Here is a 21197-nt window from a genome sequence, read left to right on the forward strand (position 1 = left end):
TAAGGGAAAACAGGAGTTTGGGGCAAATTACGAAAACTGAAATGTGGCTTTAATTGTGGATGTTGTTTTGGTTATAGGTTATGAAAGAAAACCATGACTGCTATAAAGGGGGGGGGATAGTGTTATGTATTATGGAATGTTATGTTCAATACAATATTCTTAATTCTATTTGTTAGGGTTGTTAGGAGTTCGTCTTTCAGAGAGTAGCAGTTTTCCCAGGGTGGTTTAACAATCAATCCCTCTTCCCAGGGGAACTCTGGGGATTGTCGCTCCGGGAAGAGAACATCTCTCAGCATTTTGTAACAGTGCCAGATTTACAGATCAGCTAAACAAGCTATAGTTTAGGGCCCCACTCTCTTGGGGGGGGGCAAAAAATTTAAAGGGAAAAAACAACTGGATGTACATTTCCAAAATATAAGATAAAGAACAAATAAAATAAAACCTACATACAGCAACAGTGTTTTGTGTTGTGTAGGCTCCTAGGATGTAAGTTATGGGCCCCGCCTGCTAGCCTGCTCCCTAAAATATCACTGGTTTGCTCCTTTCTATATATAGGGTGCCTACATTCTGCATGGATTGGTTGCAGGGCAACATGGGCAAATGGCTTGAGATACTTGTTAGGTCCATAAATTAGCATATATTCAACGCAAAAAAACAGCGATAATTTGTTGTGGACAAAGGACAACTGGCCATAGAAAGGGCCCCATTACCTTCAGTAGCTCAGGGCCTCGTCAAACCTAAATCCGGCCCTGATCCGTAACAAAGTGCAGTTTCCGAGATTCGTTGGAGCAGCGGTTCTCAACTTTTGGGTGCCCCCAGATGTTGTTGGACTACAACTCGCATCATCCCTGAGCTCTGGCCTTGCTAGCTATGGGTGATGGGAGTTGTAGTCCAACAACATCTGGGGACCCACAGGCTGAGAAAGTCTGCTTTGGAGGAAGCCGCAATGGTTTAAAGTGGGGCGATAGTGCTTTAAATGGGTAGTGCGGATGATGCCCGTATTCTGAAGGGGTCCATGTTATGTACTGAAGTTCTCACCCTGGACCAGCAGGGGGATACTGTAGATAGTTTTCACTCAGGTCCACATATGCAAATAAGGGATTGAAAGTGACGTTCAGTGATTGGATAGTTACAGAAAGTGGTTACTGTTGCGTTGTAGTGGAGCTCTATATAAGCAGGCTGGCTGAACCCTTCAGTTCAGTTCTGTTCTGGCCTGTGAATAAACAAGAGCTGTTTGAAGAATCGCTGTGTCGTCTGATATGTTCACCCACAACCTAACAGTCCAACTCTCTCTCTCTCTCTCTTTCTCGGCCTTCTGCTCTCAGGGTTTCTTCCGGCGGAGCCAGCAAGGGAACGTGACCTACTCTTGCACCCGACAGCAGAACTGCCAAATCGACCGCACCAGCCGAAACCGGTGCCAGCACTGCCGCCTGCAGAAATGTCTCAGCTTCGGCATGTCTCGGGACGGTAAGAGATGGGTTGGTGGCAGGCAATGATCTTTAACAAAAAATAAATCTAAAAAATTGGATTTTTATTTTCATTTAAATCAAATTTTTAAAATCAAATGCTTTTGGAGGAAAAATCTTTCTAAGGATAGTTTTCTATTTCCAAAGCTATTCATCAGGAAATAAGGATTTGTTTTAAGTTTTTCATGTGTGCTAAAACTCAGTCTAAGGTGTGTTTAAAAAATAATAATCGTTTAACCACATCAGTTAACAAACATTGATACATATGCTATAATGTTACTGCTTTAGTTAAATAAATTGCTTAACTTTTTATTAAGGAAATGATTATTTTTCTCCTTCCAATAAAGTACGGCAGAAAAATTGTCCAAATATAAACAGTTAACTTACTGAACCTCACAATAATTTCATAATTATCTGTCAATGTATGTCTAACTGTATAACCAAATCAGTGATTTTTGATATAACAGTAAAAACTACTCTGGAAATTTATTATTCCAAAAAACTGAAACCTTCATCTGGTTGTAAAAATATAAGATTTTTATAAATATAAGCAAGAATGAGTCTTTCTGTAAAAAATAATAATGATTTAAATCAAGTCTTACTGACTAGTGTGAATGTGGCCTTAATCATGTCAATTATTTATTATTATTATTATTATTATTATTATTATTATTATTATTATTAATACCCCGCCCATCTGGCTGGGTTTCCCCAGCCACTCTGGGCAGCTCCCAACAGAATATTAAAAACACGATAAAACATCAAACATTAAAAACTTGCCTAAACAGGGCAGCCTTCTGACATGTTCTAAAAGTCGGATAGTTGTTTATCCCCTTGACATCTGATGGGAGGGCGTTCCACAGGGCGGGCGCCACCACCGAGAAGGCCCTCTGCCTGGTTCAGGCAGGAACATCCGACCGATGTGTAACAAATCTCATTTTTCTTCCCCAGCCGTCAAATTTGGCCGGATGTCCAAGAAGCAGCGGGACAGCCTCCACGCTGAAGTCCAGAAGCAGCTGCAGCAGCAGCAGCAGCAGGACGGAGAGGCTTCGCCTTACTCCCTGGGTGTCGCCAACGGGCAGCTCAAGTTGGCTCCCCCGCCGGACCTCCTGGAGGCCTCCGCCTGCTCCACCACCGCCCTCCTGAATGGCCAGGCGCGCCTCAGCCAGTGCCCAGACGAGACGGCCGCCTTGGCTTACTCCAACGGACTTGCCAAGGCCCAGAGCATTCTGGGAGAGGACCTGCGCGCCCCCTTCACCAAGGAGTACAGCCCGGAGCGCATCAAGATGGAGAGCCGGGGCAGCGTCTATTACGCCCTGGGGACGCAGGCATCGCCGGAGCTCTCGCACCCGGATGCCCACGGGGCCAAGCGGCCGGCGTGCGGCGAGGGGGAGAGCCTCGACTTCTATACCGCCCCCAGCTTCACCAGCCTCTTGGAGTCCCCAAACTCATCCCTGACGGAGATCGGTGAGTGGAAGGAAGAGGGTGGCGTTTTCTAGCTTGGCACTTTTGAGCCACGGCACCGAGGGGTGAAGCAGTATGGGATTGTGGTGGTCAGGCAAGTCAAAGGCATGTTGCTGGTTCTGCAACAAGGTCCCTTTCTCCAACGCCATGGTGTCACAGTCTGGTTCATGGGCAATCAAAGTCCCGGAAGGGGACGTCAGGACCGGGGGCAAGATGGCGGGGTGGGAGCAGGGACGGGGGTCCAGAAGCCAGGAGTCAGGAAGCCAAGAGTCCGAGGGTCAGAGAACCAGGAGTCAGGAAGCCGAGGTTCCGAGAGTCAGGAAGCAAGGAGTCACGAAGTCAGGGGTCCGAGGGTCAAGAAGCAAGGAGTCAAGAAGTCAGGGGTCCGAGGGTCAGGAAGCAGGGAGTCATGAAGTCAGGGGTCCGAGGGTCAGGAAGCAAGGAGTCACGAAGCCAGGGGTCCGAGGAGCAAGAAGCAAGGAGTCACGAAGCCAGGGGTCCGAAGGTCAGGAAGCAAGGAGTCACGAAGTCAGGGGTCCGAGGGTCAAGAAGCAAGGAGTCACGAAGTCAGGGGTCCGAGGGTTGAGGAGCAAGGAGTCATGAAGTCAGGGGTCCGAGGGTCAAGAAGCAAGGAGTCAAGAAGTCAGGGGTCCGAGGGTCAAGAAGCAAGGAGTCACAAAGTCAGGGGTCCGAGGGTCAAGAAGCAAGGAGTCACAAAGTCAGGGGTCCGAGGGTCAAGAAGCAAGGAGTCAAGAAGTCAGGGGTCCGAGGGTCAGGAAGCAGGGAGTCACGAAGTCAGGGGTCCGAGGGTCAGGAAGCAAGGAGTCACGAAGCCAGGGGTCCGAGGAGCAAGAAGCAAGGAGTCACGAAGCCAGGGGTCCGAAGGTCAGGAAGCAAGGAGTCACGAAGTCAGGGGTCCGAGGGTTGAGGAGCAAGGAGTCACGAAGTCAGGGGTCCGAGGGTCAGGAAGCAGGGAGTCACGAAGTCAGGGGTCCGAGGGTCAGGAAGCAAGGAGTCAAGAAGTCAGGGGTCCGAGAGTCAGGAAGCAAGGAGTCACGAAATCAGGGGTCCGAGGGTCAAGAAGCAAGGAGTCACGAAGTCAGGGATCCGAGGATCAAGAAGCAGGGAGTCACGAAGTCAGGGGTCCGAGGAACAAGAAGCAAGGAGTCATGAAGTCAAGGGTCCGAGGGTCAGGAAGCAGGGAGTCACAAAGTCAGGGGTGTAAGGGTCAGGAAGCAAGGAGTCACGAAGTCAGGGGTCCAAGGGTCAAGAAGCAAGGAGTCAAGAAGTCAAGGGTCCGAAGGTCAGGAAGCAAGGAGTCACGAAGCCAGGGGTCCGAAGGTCAGGAAGCAAGGAGTCACAAAGTCAAGTCTGTAAGACCGCCCTGTGTTCTGGGTTTGCCCTGGTGGGCGGATGGAAGGTCTGAAATGGAATGGGTGATTCTGTCAATATCAGGGTCATTGAGTCAACTCCCTGTTCATGGCTGGAAAGCCAGTGCTAGAACACCCCCTGCAGAAATTAAGCCAATTCAGTCAAGTCCTGCGCAGGCTGTGATTTGGGTCGGAAGCACACACAAACACTGCCACTTCCCCTCTTTTCCGGTGGGGCAGGGGGAGGAGACAAAGGAGGAGGGGGAGTGGCTAGCTGAGTCCGCGCAAACCCTGACCTGTTTGCCTCTTCTCCGCCGTTCCCCAGAGCACCTCACGCAGAACGTCATCAAGTCCTACCGAGAGACGTGCCAGCTGCGCCTGGAGGACCTCCAGCTGCTGAGATGGGAGACCTTCACCCGGGAGGAAGTGGGGAGCTACCAGAAAAAGGTGAGGGGGCTCTCCTCAGTGCCAAAAGGCTCCGCCTCTTTACCGTGTGGGGTATTGTCTGTAAGCTGCCTTCTTATTATTATTTATTGAATCAATCAATCAATCAATCTTTATTATGGTCCAGAGACAGGAAGGGGACGTCCGAGGTAACTCTGGTTTCCACTCAATTGGCGTCACAGGTGTGGTGTAGTGGTTAAGAGCGGTGGACTCGTAATCTGGTGAACTGGGTTTGCTTCCCCGCTCCTCCACCTGCAGCTGCTGGGTGGCCTTGGGCTAGTCACACTTCTCTGAAGTCTCTCAGCCCCACTCACCTCACAGAGTGTTTGTTGTGGGGGAGGAAGGGAAAGGAGATTGTTAGCCGCTTTGAGACTCCTTTGGGTAGTGATAAAGCGGGATATCAAATCCAAACTCTTCTTCTTCTACTGAGCACTCAGTTTTTGAGCAGCTGGCACTGGGGATCACCTTGCATATGGAATCCAAGAGTATCATTCTTGTTTCAACTTATATCCCACCATATCCAGTGCAAACACAGATCGAGAGCACATGGCGTAAATTCCACAGTTTCCTTTAAAGGTAAAGGGACCCCTGACCGTTAGGTCCAGTCACGGACGACTCTAGGGTTGCGCGCTCAACTCGCTCTATAGGCTGAGGGAGCCGGCGTTTGTCCGCAGACAGCTTCCGGGTCATGTGGCCAGCATGACTAAGCTGCTTCTGGCGAACCAGAGCAGTGCACGGAAACGTCGTTTACCTTCTCGCCAGAGCGGTACCTATTTATCTACTTGCACTTTGAGGTGCTTTCAAACTGCTAGGTGGGCAGGAGCAGGGACCAAGCAACAGGAGCTCACCCCATCATGGAGATTCGAACCGCCGACCATCTCGGCAAGTCCTAGGCTCAGTGGTTTAGACCACAGTGCCACCTGCGTCCCTACAGTTTACTTTAATCCCTACAAACTAAGTACCGCAGTTCGCCATGTTACATAATGGGAGATATGGATGCCAGAATAGGCTCAAATGATGATAGCCTGGAAATAAAATTCCCAATATTAAGAGATCTAAAGGAAAGTAGCACCCTCTTTCTAAACCCACCCTCTCGTAGACATTCTAAAGACTGTCAAATCAACTATGCTGGCTTCTGCCTGGCTTTTTAACAAATAAGTCTTGACCTTATCATTGTTAATGGGGCGCTCCCCGGGGACAGAGAAGGCGAGTACACATTCATAAATACAAATGGAGCCAGCACAGTAGACTACTGTCTCACTAACAGGGAGGCTTTCAAATCAATTTAAAAATTCAACATCAATAATAGGAATGAAAGTGAACACCTACCTCTAATCGTCTCCACTACTGGACAAAATTCAATTCAGCGCTCTTAGGTAGAACACGAGGAAATAGATAAAGCAAATGATCCAGCATTGCGCAGAAAAGAAATGGACATCTGAGATAGCAATTGCAGCTGAGAAGAGATAGAATTCACAAACTGCAGTTAAGTTAAGACCAGTTATGATTAACAATTTATCAATAGATTAATAAGCCCTGACGGCTTACGAAAATCTCATTGAGTCCTTGCAGGATGTGGTCTCTGTCAACATAAACTCAGCCGGCAAGCCTGCTATTGAATTTATATACCACCCTATACCCAGGGGGATCTCAGGGCGGTTCGCAGAATTAAATCAAGACTTCTGTGACTGCGCCAGTTCCGCAGATTGAACCAGCTGAGTGGGCAAATTGGGGGGGGGGGGGCGAGGCGATCACACAGGTGAACCAGTCCCAAGCCCTTAAGGGCTATTATTTATATACTAATGGTAACACCCCAGGCTTGGCGCGATTCCTCTCCCTCGCTGCCAACACCTCCGTGCTTAAGCATTCTGCTGGCATGCACTTAATTTGGTGGAATGCCTAAGCCGGTGCGGAATGGGGCGGTTTGGGGCGAGCGAGAAAGCTCCCTTTGATTTCAGCCGCTCCCGTAACGAGTGATCCTTTGCTCTGTGTGTGCCTTGAATGACTGAACCAGTGACTCAGCCTGGCAGATGGGCCAGGGAGGCGGGCAAGTCACCTCTCAGCGCCAGCCTCAGAGAGCCTTGGGATGAATCCCTCTCTTTTTGTTCTCCCAGTGCTGTTTGCAGAGCACTCTGCACATCGCCTTTGCAGCAGCTCCCTTCCATGTTGTTTTATTTAATTTATTTTAAATTTTCAAAACTTTATTCCGAAGTTGAAATAACTGTCCAGCAAAATAAAAACAGAAAGGGAACATCCCGTATTTTTTGCTCTATAAGACGCACCAGACCACAAGACGCACCTAGTTTTTGGAGGAGGAAAACAAGAAAAAAATATTCTGAATCTCAGAAGCCAGAAGAGCAAGAGGGGTCACTGTGCAGCGAAAGCAGCAATCCCTCTTGCTGTTCTGGCTTCTGGGATAGCTGCGCAGCCTGCATTCACTCCATAAGACGCACACACATTTCCCCTTACTTTTTAGGAGGGGGAAAAGTGAGTCTTATAGAGCAAAAAATACGGTATATTTCTTCTTTAGTTATTGCACTTCTGCGCCACTTTTTTCCTCCAAGCGGTTCAAGTTGGTGCATGTGGTTCTCCCCCCTCCCCTTTCAACCCACACAACAACCCTGTGGGGTAGGTTAGGCTTAGAGAGGCAGTGATTAGCCCCCAAGGTCACACTCAGTCAGGGCCGGATTGAGGTTTGATGAGGCCCTCAGCTCCTGAAGGCAATGGGGCCCTTTATATGTCCAGCTGTCCTTTGTCAACAACAAATTATCACTGGGTTTTTTTTTTGTGTTGAATATATGCTATATGGTAATTTATGGACCTAATAGGTATGTAGGTTTTATTTTATTTGCCTTTTTATCTTACATTCTAGAAATGTATATCCAGTTTTTCTTCCTTTAAGCTAAACAAGCTATAGCTTGTTTAGCTTATACAGTGGTACCTCGGGTTACATACTCTTCAGGTTACAGACGCTTCAGGTTACAGACTCCGCTAACCCAGAAATAGTACCTCGGGTTAAGAACTTTGCTTCAGGATAAAAACAGAAATCGTGCTCCAGCAGCAGCGGGAGGCCCCATTAGCTAAAGTGGTGCTTCAGGTTAAGAACAGTTTCAGGTTAAGAACGGACCTCCGCAATGAATTAAGTTCTTAACTGGAGGTACCACTGTTCGTAAATCCGACACTGTATGTAAATCTGACAGAGCGGGGATTCTCGAATGAGAATTAAACAGAAACACAAAGTGCAAATTTGGAACATTTCCTTTAGAGTCCCTGGGAAATGATGTTGAGGGGGTAGTTAGCTAATTGTGATAACACTGAGCTGGGGAGGAAGAGGAGCTCAAGTCAGTGCAAGCTGAGCTACTTACCGTATTTTTTGCTCTATAAGACGCACCAGACCATAAGACGCACCTAGTTTTTGGAGGAGGAAAACAAGAAAAAAAAATATTCTGAATCCCAGAAGCCAGAACAGCAAGAGGGATCCGGCTTCTGGGATAGCCGCTGGCTGTCCTGGCTTCTGGGATAGCCACGCGAAGCCTCTCCAGGGCAGCGGGATGAAGGCTCCCCCACGAGCCATGCTCCCCTTAAAGAGCGCGCGGAGTGTGTGTGCTGCTCTTCGGAGCTTTTCCCCGAGGGCTGCCCTTCTTCCTCCTCAGGGAAAAGCCCCCAAGCTCCACATGGCTCTTTAAAGGGAGCGCTGAGCAGAGCCTCCCGCCTGCATTCGCTCTATAAGACGCACACACATTTCCCCTTACTTTTTAGGAGGGGAAAAGTGTGTCTTATAGAGCAAAAAATACGGTATATGTCATGGGCTGGTTGGATGCAGAGGAAAACAGCTGAGAGCCCGGCGATGAGAGGTCAGAGGGAGAAGATGGGGAAGAGGCAACAGGGCTTAGTGAGCGGGGAGAGTCTGTGGCAGTAATACTACTACTACTACTACTAATAATAATAATAGTAATTTATTTATACCCCAGCCACTCTCTGCGGTTTCCAACAGAATATTAAAATACAATAACCTATTAAACATTAAAAACTTCCCTGAACAGGGCTGCCTTCAGATGTCTTCTAAAAGTCTGGTAGTTGTTGTTCTCTTTGACATCTGGTGGGAGGGCGTTCCACAGGGCGGGCGCCACCACTGAGAAGGTCCTCTGCCTGGTTCCCTTGGCTTCTCACAGGGAGGGAACTGCCAGAAGGCCCTCAGCGCTGGACCTCGGTGTCCGGGCAGAACGATGGAGGTGGAGACGCTCCTTCTGGTCTACTAGACCGAGAGAAAAGTCCAGAATCAGAAGCAGGAGAGGAGGGAGGCCAAGAGGCAGAGATGAGTCTGGCTGGTGAAGAGTCACGGGTGTCTCTCCCTCTGCCTGAGACAAGCTCCCCTCTCTCCTGGTCTCCCAGGACCAGTAGAGGCATGCAGAGAGAGGAGCAAAGGCAGACATGCTGGTATAGTCTCAGATTGCTTTGGGGAAATTCTAGAGAGGAGAGGACTGTGGCAAGGTGGGCACCTTCAGTCTCGACAACTGCTTTGTGGGGGCAAGACCTGCCGGAGACGAGTTGCTGTGCTCACAAGGCCTGACACTCCGGCGCCGATCCTGTTTTGCCAATCAAGAGTTAACTCCAGCTTGCTCACTGTGATTTACTGCTGGCTTGTTCCTCTCACTATACTGGGTTTTCCCTCCCACCCCAATCTCTCTCTCTCTCTCTCTCCTTCCAGTCCATGGAAGAGATGTGGGAGCGCTGCGCCTGCCGCATCACCGAGGCCATCCAGTACGTGGTGGAGTTCGCCAAGCGCATGGACAGCTTCATGGACCTGTGCCAAAACGACCAGATCGTGCTCCTCAAAGCGGGTGAGGAACGGAGCTTCTTTGGGCAGGTCGCAGTTAGGCTTCTGTAGTCGGTGGACATTTTAGGGAGCGAAATCAGCTGAGAAAGAGAGGGGAGAGTCCATGTGGCTTTGGCCCAGGCTATCTGCAAGGTCTCATCTCCTGATACATACCTGCCCAGGAGCTTAAAATCCTCATATCTCGGTCCCATCAATATCACAGACAGACACAGGGAAGAGAGCCTTTTCTGTGGCTGCTCCCAGATTGTGGAATCCCCTCCCAAGAGAATCTATTTTTTTATATACATTTTCATTAATTTTTAACATATTAATTAACATTCATACAACAGAACTTATACAATATTTTTTGGACTTCCGTCAACACCTCTGATGATTTTCCGTACTTATCACTTATTATGCACTGCTTAATTTCATATCACCTTTAAATATCTTTAACTAATAATTCTCCTCATTATCTTTTTTCCCCCTTGCAATATTTCTAATAATTCACTTTACAAAACTTCTTGCAATCCTACTAGCGTAATGTGTTCATCACAATTGCTTTTCAAATAGTCCGTAAATTTACTCTGGTCTTCTGAGAATCTCTGGTCCCGCAGGTTTTGAATCCTTCCTGTTAGTTTACCTAATTCTGCATAGTCCATCATTTTCATCCTCCAATTCTTCTTTCGTCGGTAATTCTTCTTGCTTCCTATTTTGTGCCAATAGTATTCTTGCTGCAGTCATTGCATATAAGAACAACTTCCATTCCTTTCTATTTATATCATCTCCTACAATGCCAAGTAAAAACACTTCTAGTTTCTTAATAAATGTATATTTCAACATTTTTTTCATCTCATTGTAAATCATTTCCCAGCAGCATTTCCCTCCCAAGAGAATCTAGCCTGGCTCCTTCTTGGTTAAATTTCTGCCTTCTGGCTAAAACATTAGGAAAACGAGGAGGAAGCAGCGAGAGGCAGCGAAATTTCATTTTCCTTTGGGGAGAGAGCTGAGGATTTAGGCCCAAGTCTGAGATGAGTTTTGAGTTCCTGCTATGGCAACGGTCATAGAATCCTAGAATTGTAGATTTGGAAGAGACCACGAGGGTCATCTAGTCCAACCCCATGCAATGCAGGAATCTTTCGCCCAACCTGGGATTCGAACCCGCAACCTTGAGATTAAGAGTCTCCTGCTGTACTGACTGAGCCATCCCAGCTCACGTCTGAGGGCTAAGGAGGTGGCGTTTGTGCTTCTTCCAAGTCACCGCTTTCCTGACTCTCTTTATCTGCCTTTTTACTGCTGGCACCCAGGGTGGGAGAAATATCCCATTCATTCTGTACACAATCCTACCCAATTTCTGAGAAGATAGCACTTTTACAGCCGCTCTCGGAAATTCGCAGCTCTCTGAATTTTGCAGCGTAGTTAAACAACGCGCACCTGCACACCCTGCAAATTGGTGGTCTCCAACACAGTTTTACTCAGGAGTAGACCCACTGAAATGATTGGGACCATGTTCAATGAGCCCACTCTGAGGAGGACAAATGATGGATGCAAGCCCAATGTATTGGGGGGGAAGTTTGGATTAAAAATGGGTATATTTGCAAAAATAATGTGTTGCAGTGTGTTGTAGTATTAAATTGCTTGAAAACATACTATGTTGGGCAAGGAGAAAGGCAAACATTAATATGCTGACCTGATTTGGTGAAGATATTTTTTTAAATTTTAAATTACAGACAAGAAAAGCCTCCAAAGATCAGACTTTCCAAGAGCAAATTTTGGAATTTATGAAAGATATTAAGCCGGGTTTGCAGTCTTGCAATTGAGGTCAGAGCACTGTCTCCAGGAATTTAAAAAAGACTTTGGAATTTTGCGCAAAGACCTCCAAGAGGTTAAAACAGAAGTTGCAGGTTTGCAAAAAAGGGTATTAGAGATTGAAAATGTTAAAATTGCAGATTTAGAAAGATTACAGGAAGAATCGCAATCTGCAATAGCTTTTTTACAGTTTAGGGAAGCTGATTCGGTGAATATATTTATTAAAATCTCAAACTGGTGAACCAGGTTGGAGGAATGAAAAACTGGGTGTCCGCTAGGGCCACCCTTAGATGATACTTGCTTTTGGGGGGGGGGGTCTCTTCCCACTCTAGTCCTGGGAATGAGGTGTTGGAGTCCCCACTATCTCCCCACCCACCCTGAAAAAGGCGAGGCAGGTTTTGAGACAACAGTCTGCACCTTCCTAGTTTTGCTTCATCCTTGCCTTTTAAGTCTTTATTTCCGTTTTGCTTCCGCCCCGCCAGGTGCCATGGAAGTAGTTCTGGTGAGGATGTGCCGTGCCTTCAATTCCGAGAACCGGACGGTCTTCTTTGAAGGGAAATACGCCGGCCCAGAGCTCTTCAAATCCCTCGGTACGATGGCGACCGTCATCTCAAGACGATAGCCTAAAAAAAGGACGAGCCCACGATGGCTCCCAAGGCTGATAGTTGGGCCGTCGAAGCGAAGTTGAGGAAAGTGGAATAAGTCTTTGGAGGAGGGGGTTGCCAGGGTGGAGCAAGTCGTGCTTTGAGCTCTCAGCTTGGCCTACCTCGCAGGTTTGTTGTGGGGAGTTAATGAGGGGGTGGAGAGACCCACGTATTTGCCACCATGGGCAGGGAAAGGTGAGATATGAACACACACACCCCCAAAAAAGGAAAATGTCCATTAATGCTAAGTGAAGGTCTCTGAGCACCAAACAGGCTGATAACTAACTGAGAATGTATCTCTGCTACTCTCCCATGTGGTGTTTAACTTAGATTACATGGGAGGGTATTCAGCTGCAAATCTCCATTTTGCGGGAGTTGTCTTTGTTCTCAAGCCGCCTTGTGCTGATGCTTCTCTCTGTGGAGCTGCAGGCTGCATGGAGAGAAAGAACTTTGATTTCAGTTCTGTTTGGAGTAATTGTGCATTTCTATGAAGATGTACCTGTGCTTGGACAAGCACATGATTTTGTGCAACTATTTGAACGTATCGCTATTGTTGTAAGGCTGTTTTGAAGAAGGTTCTGCTTTATTAAAGCTTTGGAACCTAAATAAATAAATAGAGATAAAGTAAAGGTAAAAGTACCCCTGACCTTTAGGTCCAGTCGTGGCTGACTCTGGGGTTGCGGCGCTCATCTCACTTTATTGGCCGAGGGAGCCGGCGTACAGCTTCCGGGTCATGTGGCCAGCATAACTAAGCCGCTTCTAGCAAACCAGAGCAGCACACGGAAACATCGTTTACCTTCCCGCCGGAGCGGTACCTATTTATCTACTTGCACTTTGACGTGCTTTCGAACTGCTAGGTTGGCAGGAGCAGGGAGTGAGCAACGGGAGCTCACCCCGTCGTGGGGATTCGAACTGCCAACCTTCTGATCGGCAAGTCCTAGGCTCTGTGGTTTAGACTGCAGCGCCACCCGTGTCCCCTGAGCGCCAAACAGGCTGATAATTAACTGAGAATGTATCTCTGCTGCTCTCTCATGTGGTGTTTAACTTAGATTACATGGGAGGGGTATTCAGCTGCAAATCTCCATTTTGCGGCAGTTGTCTTTGTTCTCAAGCCGCCTTGTGCTTCTCTCTGTGATGCTTCTCTCTGTGGAGATGCAGGCTGCATGGAGAGAAAGCACTTTGATTTCAGTTCTGTTTGGATTTTACATTTCTAAGAAGATGGTTTTATGCAACTATTTGAACGTATCACTATTGTTATATGGCTGTTTTGAAGAAAGTTCTGCTTTATTAAAGCTTTGGAACCTAAATAAATAAATAGAGATATGAACACACTAATAAATAGGTTGATTACCTTTTTGCTGTTGTCACTGATCCAAGTCTCCCCATCTTCCACCTCCAGGATGCAACGAGTTGATCAACTCCATCTTCGACTTCGCTCACAGTCTCTGCGCTCTGCACTTCTCTGAGAACGAAATGGCCCTCTTCACAGCACTGGTGCTTATTAACTCAAGTAAGAGGCTGCCAATTAATCCTGCGCCGTGTTTGAGGAAGTCGCTGGAGGTGGCAGAGGGCGGGATCCTTGTGGCTGGGAGGGGCCACCTGACTTCAGCTCCCATCATGCCCCGGTGGGGAAGTCTGTGCTGTAATCTTTTTGCTACACTAGCACTTTCTTCCCCCTACTTTGCCCCCAAAGGATCCTGGGAGTTGTAGTTTACTTACAATCCTACCTATACTGCCTTATGTAGCTGCCTTAAATATACCAGAGAGGTCACTTCCGGTCTGCTGCAGGAGGTTAATGGCGGTGAGCTCCGTGTCGTCCGATTAAATGATTACACGGTCCCGGCAAAATAGGGCTTGAGGGTGCCGCCAGGGCTTGGCGCACCCCTGAGAAACCCCCCACGGAAGAGTGGGGACCCTAAAGTTCCAGCAGAGCTAAGAAACTCACCGCCCCTTAAATATAACAGAGAGGTCAGACCAAGTGGTTTGATCTCAACCCAGTGATTATACTTATCCGCAATGGAGAGGGGCACTGAGAAAATCCAGTGGTGGGGGTGGTCTGGGAGAGTCCTGAGAGCCGGGTAAAGAGCCCTGGAGGGCCTTATCCAGCCCCCAGGACTGAGGTTCCTCACCACAAATGTTGATGTTTGCTTTGAACAGCCAGTTGATCTGCCTGTTCGAAAGAGGTCAGGTGTCGCTTGCAGTCGGTTCACTGCTCACCCCAGGTGAATTGTAAGTCGGCCAACTTTCCCAACAGCCACAATGGACTCTTTCCAAGCTTTTGTCCTTCTTTGCAGATCGTCCCTGGTTGCAAGAGAAGAGCAAGGTGGAGCGTCTGCAGAACAATCTGGAGTTGGCCTTCAGGCACATGTTGCGGAAGAACCACCGGGAAGGAATCCTGGCCAAGGTGCGTGTCTGCTGGGGACTTTGCTGGGTGCGAGAGAGAGAGACCCTCCCCCTGTCTTAAGCACCTCCTCTCCCTCCGTTAAACACCTTGCCTAGATCACCAGCTACCTGTACTGCTTGCCCTGCCTGCTTGCGGGCTGTTCTATTATCACGCTGGAGTTGATGCTGCCACCTATTGGCAGCTACACAGACTGCAGCATGACGACAATCTTACATTTTATGTCTATAGGAAGATATATCAACCTCTCCCTCTTTGCCCGCTTGCCTGCCTGCCTGCCTGCCTGCCATTCTGTCGTCATGCTGGAGTTGATATGGCCACCTTTTGCCGGCTGCGCAGACTGCAGCATGATGACAGCCTTACATTTTTATGTCTATAGCAAGATATATCAACCTCTCCCTCTTTGCGTGGCTTTCCCGCCTCCCCCCTCAGAAATAAAGACACGAGACACAAGAATTTGAGTTAATGGGTCAAATTAGGCCAAAACTTTATTGATTGCAGGATTTGAGAGGTATTGGCTTAGGCATTGGTCCTATCAACTAACCGGCTCAAGCCTGCTTGCTTGAAGACTGGTAAGGGTTAACCACCAGCAGGGGGAGTCCCGCTGACGCACATCAGCTAGGAGGTACCCCGGGGTCACCGCTCGGGGCGTGCCGTGGGCCCACACCTCCATAGGCTTAGGACAAGGCCACACACCCCGTAATCCTTTACCGGACTACCCTTTGCTTTGGGGGAAGGTGATGGCGCTTCCTTTCCCCCCTTCATCTGCATAACAATACCCCTACCAATGCCTAACTACCAATACCGGGGAGTTGTGACGATTTGCTACGAGGTAGGTGAAAACCAAGTGGCTGGTGCCAATCTGCCAATTGGAAAAATTCCTACCAGGCCCCTTGACGGCGACCAACCGAAGCCCATAGCAAAATCGGAAAGCCTAGCTAAAGGGTGGGAGGGGTGGGAAAACTGGATCAGCTGAGGCGCGGGAAAGAGGGAAATCCTCGGCCGCGCCAGCCCTAAATAGGGTGGGCCACGCCTCCCAGGCCAGTCGATTGGCTGGCCAGGGGAATGACGCGTCCGAGGATTCCCCTGTTATCGCGAGGGCAGAAAGCCAGCCCCCGTGAGTGTGGGGAGGGGCGTGAAACCCCCACCCCACCTCCTCCCTAGCTCAGAAGTGACTTTGCCCGCTTGCCTGCCTGCCTGCCATTCTGTCGTCATGCTGGAGTTGATGTGGCCCCCTTTTGCCAGCCACGCAGACTGCAGCATGACGACAGCCTTACATTTTTATGTCTATAGGAAGATATATCAACCTCTCCCTCTTTGCCCATTTGCCTGCCTGCCTGCCTGCCATTCTGTCGTCACGCTGGAGTTGATGTGGCCACCTTTTGCCAGCTGCGCAGACTGCAGCATGTGACGACAGCCTTACATTGTTATGTATATAGGAAGATATATGTAATCTCTCTCTCTTTCTTCTCGCTTCCGACAGTTGCCCCCCAAAGGGAAGCTTCGAAGCCTCTGCTGCCAGCATGTGGAGAAGCTCCGTTCCTTCCGCCAGATGTACCCTATCATTGTCCACGCCGTCTTCCCGCCCCTGTACAAAGAGCTCTTCAGTGCAGACTGCGACCCTCTACAGGGAACAGCAGGGGAATAATCCCCCCGCTCCCAGCAGGGCGAGGACCCTCTCTCTCTCTGCCTTTCTCCAGCTTCTCCTCTGCAACCGGCGCCAGAGCGGGAAGGGGCAGGAGGTGGTAACCAAGACCAAAACAATCTTGCTGCCATCTTTGCCTGCCCAAAACGGAGCAGAGCAGCTGGAGCGGAACGCCTGGGTTTTGTGCTCGAAAGATCCCCACTTCTGACGCCAGCTTTGGTACGCAACCTCGACCGCATCTCTTCGTCCCTGGATAAGCACGGAGCGAGCCCACACTACCCCCTCAGAGGAAACCACGGGGCTGAGGGACTAGGCAACGTGTGTGAGAGCCGCTTTGGAAAGCATTCAGAAGCCTACCGCTGTGGAAGCTTAAAAGTATTAAGTAAGGGGAGGGTCTTGTGGACAAACAGCACTCCTAGCGTGAGGAAGCTCTCGCCGTGACGAAGTCTCACTGGAGGGGCAAAGTCCAATTAGCTGCCCACGTTGTAACGCCCTGGCCAAAATGGCCGACTTAGGTAGCCAAGAAATACCTCATTTTTGCTGCCTAATGGCACAAGACTCAACCAAGCTGTTCTGTTTTTTGTTTTTTCTTGAAACCAAGTTTTTAAGAAATAATAATATATATATATATATATAGTGGACAAATGTGGTTCTATAAGATAGATCTCTATTTTTCAGTGTCTGTCCGCTTCTGTATTTGATAACGAAAGAGTCTCTTGTCTTTTTCTCTCATTGTGCGTGTGTGTCGCACACACAGACTGACCTCTCGGTTTAGATTCTAACTCACCAGCAACTTCCAAAAACCAACAACGCCCCCCAAACCTCATATCCTGCTGCTTTCGCTTTCTTTTAAAGCGAAAGGGGGGGGGGAATATTGGCACATATGCGCCAAACCCAAATGCTTTTGGGTAACTTTTGCCCAAGCAGTTTCCCGATGAACCGGAGTAGTTGCCTGGGGTTACCTCACGTCAAATGTCTCGCGAAGCCCATGCCACCTTCTGCCACGCTCCTTCTGTGCTTAAAAGAAGATTGGGCACAAAACGGTCGACGGAAGGATGTCGACAGGTTGTGCGGTTTCTGTGAGGGAAGTGAGGAGGTCAGGCTGGCTGGGGAGAGACCTCCTGTGTGGCTTAAGCACAGAAGGGACTGTTGTGTTTGTAGGACACCAACATAAATGGAAACTGAGGCTGGATCGGGACTGGATAGCCCAGGAAGGAGGGGAATAGCTGCAAAACTTGACTTGAATTAACCAAGTCACATTTTTCTGTAGCTTCCTCACCACCAGCAGCAGCAACTTCCAGTCTTGCTTAACCAGCCCCTCACAGCTTTCCTTCACCCCAAACCACACCTGCACTTCAAAACTTTTATCAGTCTTGTACCAGTTTAACATTTGCCTCAACAAATTATGGGAATTGTAATTTGCACAGAAATGGGGGGGCGGGTGGGCGTGTGGGAAATCCCTTGTCTCTTCTTCCGGAACGGGGTTGAGAAGGGGGAAACTGTTACCACTGGGTGATGCAAACCGACCTTTTCCTTCTATCTTTCGTTAGGACTGTCTCTCAGTTAAAGTACGCTTAGTCAGTTTGTTGTATGAGTTTGGATCGGCGGATTAAATTACGTGAGAGGTCAGAAAGCAAAAATAAAAGCAAAGTGAAAGCACCAGCCTCCCTTTTTTGGCCATGTGTTCCCTTGTTCGATGTGTTCCCTTCATCTGATCTGCGGCCCTTTGTTGTTGGACTCTTGGTGTGTGTGTGTGTGTGTGTGTGTGTGTGTGTGTGTGTGTGTGTCCCAAAACCTCTCTGAATTTTATTTTTAAAAAGTTCTGCTGGTGACAAACATCACAGGGATTGCCATGGCTTATTTCTGAAATGGGTATATTTCCATACTATTACTATTACTATTACTACTACTACTACTACTACTACTACTACTACTAATAATAATAATAATAATTTATTTATACCCCGCCCTTCTCGGTTCAAAAAACCGGGCTCAGGGCGGCTAACAACAGATTTAAAACACTTAATTGATGCAACAAACAACAGCATAAAATACAGTATTGAACGTGAATAACAATAAATTCAGAATGTGCAAGAGAGTGAGAAGGGCCAAATTTACAGCACACATTTGAAGCACCACAACACCGCTTTAAACCTTTGCGGCTTCCCCTAAAGAATTTTGGGAGCTGTAGTTTGTTCAGGGTGCCGAGAGGTGCTAGTGCTACATTCCCCAGAGTCCCCTGTAAAATGGATATTGTACCTCTCTGTGGGGAATACGGGAGTCTCCTAGCAACTCTCAGCGCCCTTAAAAAAACACAACCTACAGCCCCCAGGGTTCTTTGTAGGAAACCATGGCTTTTTAAAGTGGGGTTGTGGCCTAAGTCCCACAGAACCCGATGGAGTTTATTTATTTCACCATGATTCTAAGCTTCAGGCTGGCAGAATGCAAATTACTGCATAAGACTGTCGGGGGGGGGGGTGTCAGCCCTCCTCTGCTCCCAATTAACTTCCATCTCTGCAAATCATTGCATAGCTTTCTGCGGGGTGTGCCCTCCACCACAACCACCGCCTCCACTTTCCCAATTAACCTCCGTCTCCTGAGCTCAGTGCTGAGAGGGGCACATCACCTAGGTCTCAGGTTTGGGTCCTGAAGTCTCAGCAAGTGGGGTGTACCTGGCCTGGCAGCCATAATGGGGAAACATCTGTTGGGCTTTCCAGAGGGGCACCAACTTGAATAAAATAAAATGTGGCAGGGAGGGAGCAGGTAAGCCCTGCCACGCACCACTTACATGGCGCACACACACATCATTTGAATGGCCATGCACTCAGAATGGGTGACCACACACGTAGGTGATTTTGTCTACCTGGGCTCCACCGTAACCAGCAACCTCTCCATCGATGCTGAGCTGGACAAGTGTACAGTGGTACCTCAGGTGTAGTACTTAATTCGTTCCAGAGGTCCGTACTTAACCTGAAACTGTTCTTAACCTGAAGCACCACTTTAGCTAATGGGGCCTCCTGCTGCTGCCGCGCCACCGGAGCACGATTTCTGTTCTCATCCTGAAGCAAAGTTCTTAACCTGAAGCACTCTTTCTGGGTTAGCGGAGTCTGTAACCTGAAGCGTCTGTAACCTGAAGCGTATGTAACCTAAGGTACAACTGTATTTTTTATATATATAATAATTTTTTATTAATTTTCCATAAGTAGAAAAAAACACAACAAAAACATAAACAAACATAAAATGGACCTCCCCATACCACCCCTTTTCTGCATCCTTATTTCAATTTTTTCCAGCAACCCTTTAGTCATAAACATATTTTACTCATTTCGTGTATTTAACTTCCTTAACTTATTAGTAACAGCTGTACTTCTTTGTTTCTTATCTCCCTGACCCCTAATTTTCATCCAGATTACAACAGTTTTTAAGATACGTTTTAAATTTGTTCCAATCTTCTTCCACCGCCTCCTTCCCCCGGTCTCGAATTCTGCCAGTCATCTCTGCCAGTCCCATGTAGTCAATCACCTTCGTCTGCCATTCTTCCAACGTGGGTAGTTCTTGTGTCTTCCAATACTTTGCTAGAAGAATTCTTGCTGCTGTTGTGGCATACATAAAAAATGTCTTATCCTTCCTCGGCACCATTTGGCCCACCATACCCAAGAGAAAAGCTTCTGGTTTCTTGGAAAAGGTTCTCTTAAGGACTTTCTTAATTTCATTATAGATCATTTCCCAGAAAGCCTTAATCTTCGGGCAGGTCCACCAAAGGTGGTAGAAGGTTCCCTCCGTTTCATTACATTTCCAACATTTGTTATTGGGCAAATGATAAATCTTCGCTAACTTAGCAGGAGTCATGTACCACCTATAGATCATTTTCATAATGTTTTCTCTTAAGGCATTACATGCCGTGAATTTAACACCGGTGGTCCATAACTGCTCCCAGTCAGCAAGTTCAATGTCATGTCCAATATCCTGTGCCCCCTAAGGTACCACTGTATTGGCAAGGCAGCTACAGCAATGGCTCGCCTCTCCAAAAGGGTCTCGTAGAATGTGATGCTTAGCGACCAATACCAAGGTGAAGGTCTAGCAGGCTTGCATGTTGAGCACGCTGCTTTGTGGTCATGAGACATGGGGAACTTGAACCCTCCAGGAGCAACACATCAACAGCTTCCACATTCACTGTGTCAGGAAGATTTTGGGCAGGACAGAGTCTCAAAGAAAGATGCTCTCTGCTAAGCCCACATCCCCAACACGATCGCACTGCTCTCTCAGCGATGTCTGTGGGAATGTTCAAGGATTCAGGAGAGGATACATTGTTTGATTATAGCCTTTCCAACTTGTGTGAACAAGTTCACAATTTAGCAGAGTAACATTCCTCTTTATAAACTCACAGCGGATGCATTTGCTCAGGCTCACTAAAGGCTCTATAATAACTGTTCTGATATTTTCCCCTTATTCCCTCATAAAAGATAAGACATAGCACAGTCTTCTATAATAGTATAAAAAGAGTTTACAGTGGTACCTCGGGTTAAGTACTTAATTTGTTCCGGAGGTCCGTTCTTAACCTGAAACTGTTCTTAACCTGAAGCACCACTTTAGCTAATGGGGCCTCCCGCTGCTGCTGCGCCACCAGAGCACAATTTCTGTTCTCATCCTGAAGCACTATTTCTGAGGTACTATTTCTGGGGTTTTTCTGGTATTTTCTCCCATATGGTCTAGCGGTTAGGATTCCTGGTTTTCACCCAGGCGGCCCGGGTTCGACTCCCGGTATGGGAATGGCAATCTCTTTGGGGACACGGGTGGCGCTGTGGATAAAACCTCAGCGCCTAGGACTTGCCGATTGTATGGTCGGCGGTTCGAATCCCCGCGGCGGGGTGCGCTCCCGTCGTTCGGTCCCAGCGCCTGCCAACCTAGCAGTTCGAAAGCACCCCCGGGTGCAAGTAGATAAATAGGGACCGCTTACCAGTGGGAAGGTAAACGGCGTTCCATGTGCTGCGCTGGCTCATCAGATGCAGCTTTGTCACGCTGGCCACGTGATCCGGAAGTGTCTGTGGACAGCGCTGGCTCCCGGCCTCTTAAGTGAAATGGGCGCACAACCCTAGAGTCTGGCAAGACTGGCCCGTACGGGCAGGGGTACCTTTACC

The 21197-nt window shown here is 48.3% G+C and overlaps 1 protein-coding gene and 1 non-coding gene across 3 annotated transcripts in view; both read left to right on the top strand.

Moving 5' to 3' along the window:
* Positions 1 to 17718, top strand: part of RORC (RAR related orphan receptor C) — a 93904-nt gene extending 76186 nt beyond the window's left edge. For both annotated transcript variants that reach the window (XM_028710987.2, XM_077920200.1), the window contains 8 exons: positions 1326 to 1467; positions 2418 to 2933; positions 4626 to 4747; positions 9453 to 9585; positions 11852 to 11959; positions 13413 to 13523; positions 14308 to 14417; positions 15898 to 17718. In XM_028710987.2, the coding sequence (XP_028566820.2) occupies positions 1326 to 1467; positions 2418 to 2933; positions 4626 to 4747; positions 9453 to 9585; positions 11852 to 11959; positions 13413 to 13523; positions 14308 to 14417; positions 15898 to 16062 (1407 nt within the window). In that variant the 3' untranslated portion in view covers positions 16063 to 17718. The remainder of the gene's footprint in view (positions 1 to 1325; positions 1468 to 2417; positions 2934 to 4625; positions 4748 to 9452; positions 9586 to 11851; positions 11960 to 13412; positions 13524 to 14307; positions 14418 to 15897) is intronic.
* Positions 17719 to 20757: 3039 nt separating this feature from the next.
* TRNAE-UUC (transfer RNA glutamic acid (anticodon UUC)) lies at positions 20758 to 20829 on the top strand. The gene has a single exon. It is a non-coding gene; the product is annotated as a tRNA-Glu (tRNA).
* The last annotated feature ends 368 nt before the right edge of the window (positions 20830 to 21197 follow it).

This window comes from Podarcis muralis, chromosome 16 (genome assembly GCF_964188315.1).
Source record: "Podarcis muralis chromosome 16, rPodMur119.hap1.1, whole genome shotgun sequence".
In the NCBI taxonomy this organism is placed as follows: domain Eukaryota; kingdom Metazoa; phylum Chordata; class Lepidosauria; order Squamata; family Lacertidae; genus Podarcis; species Podarcis muralis.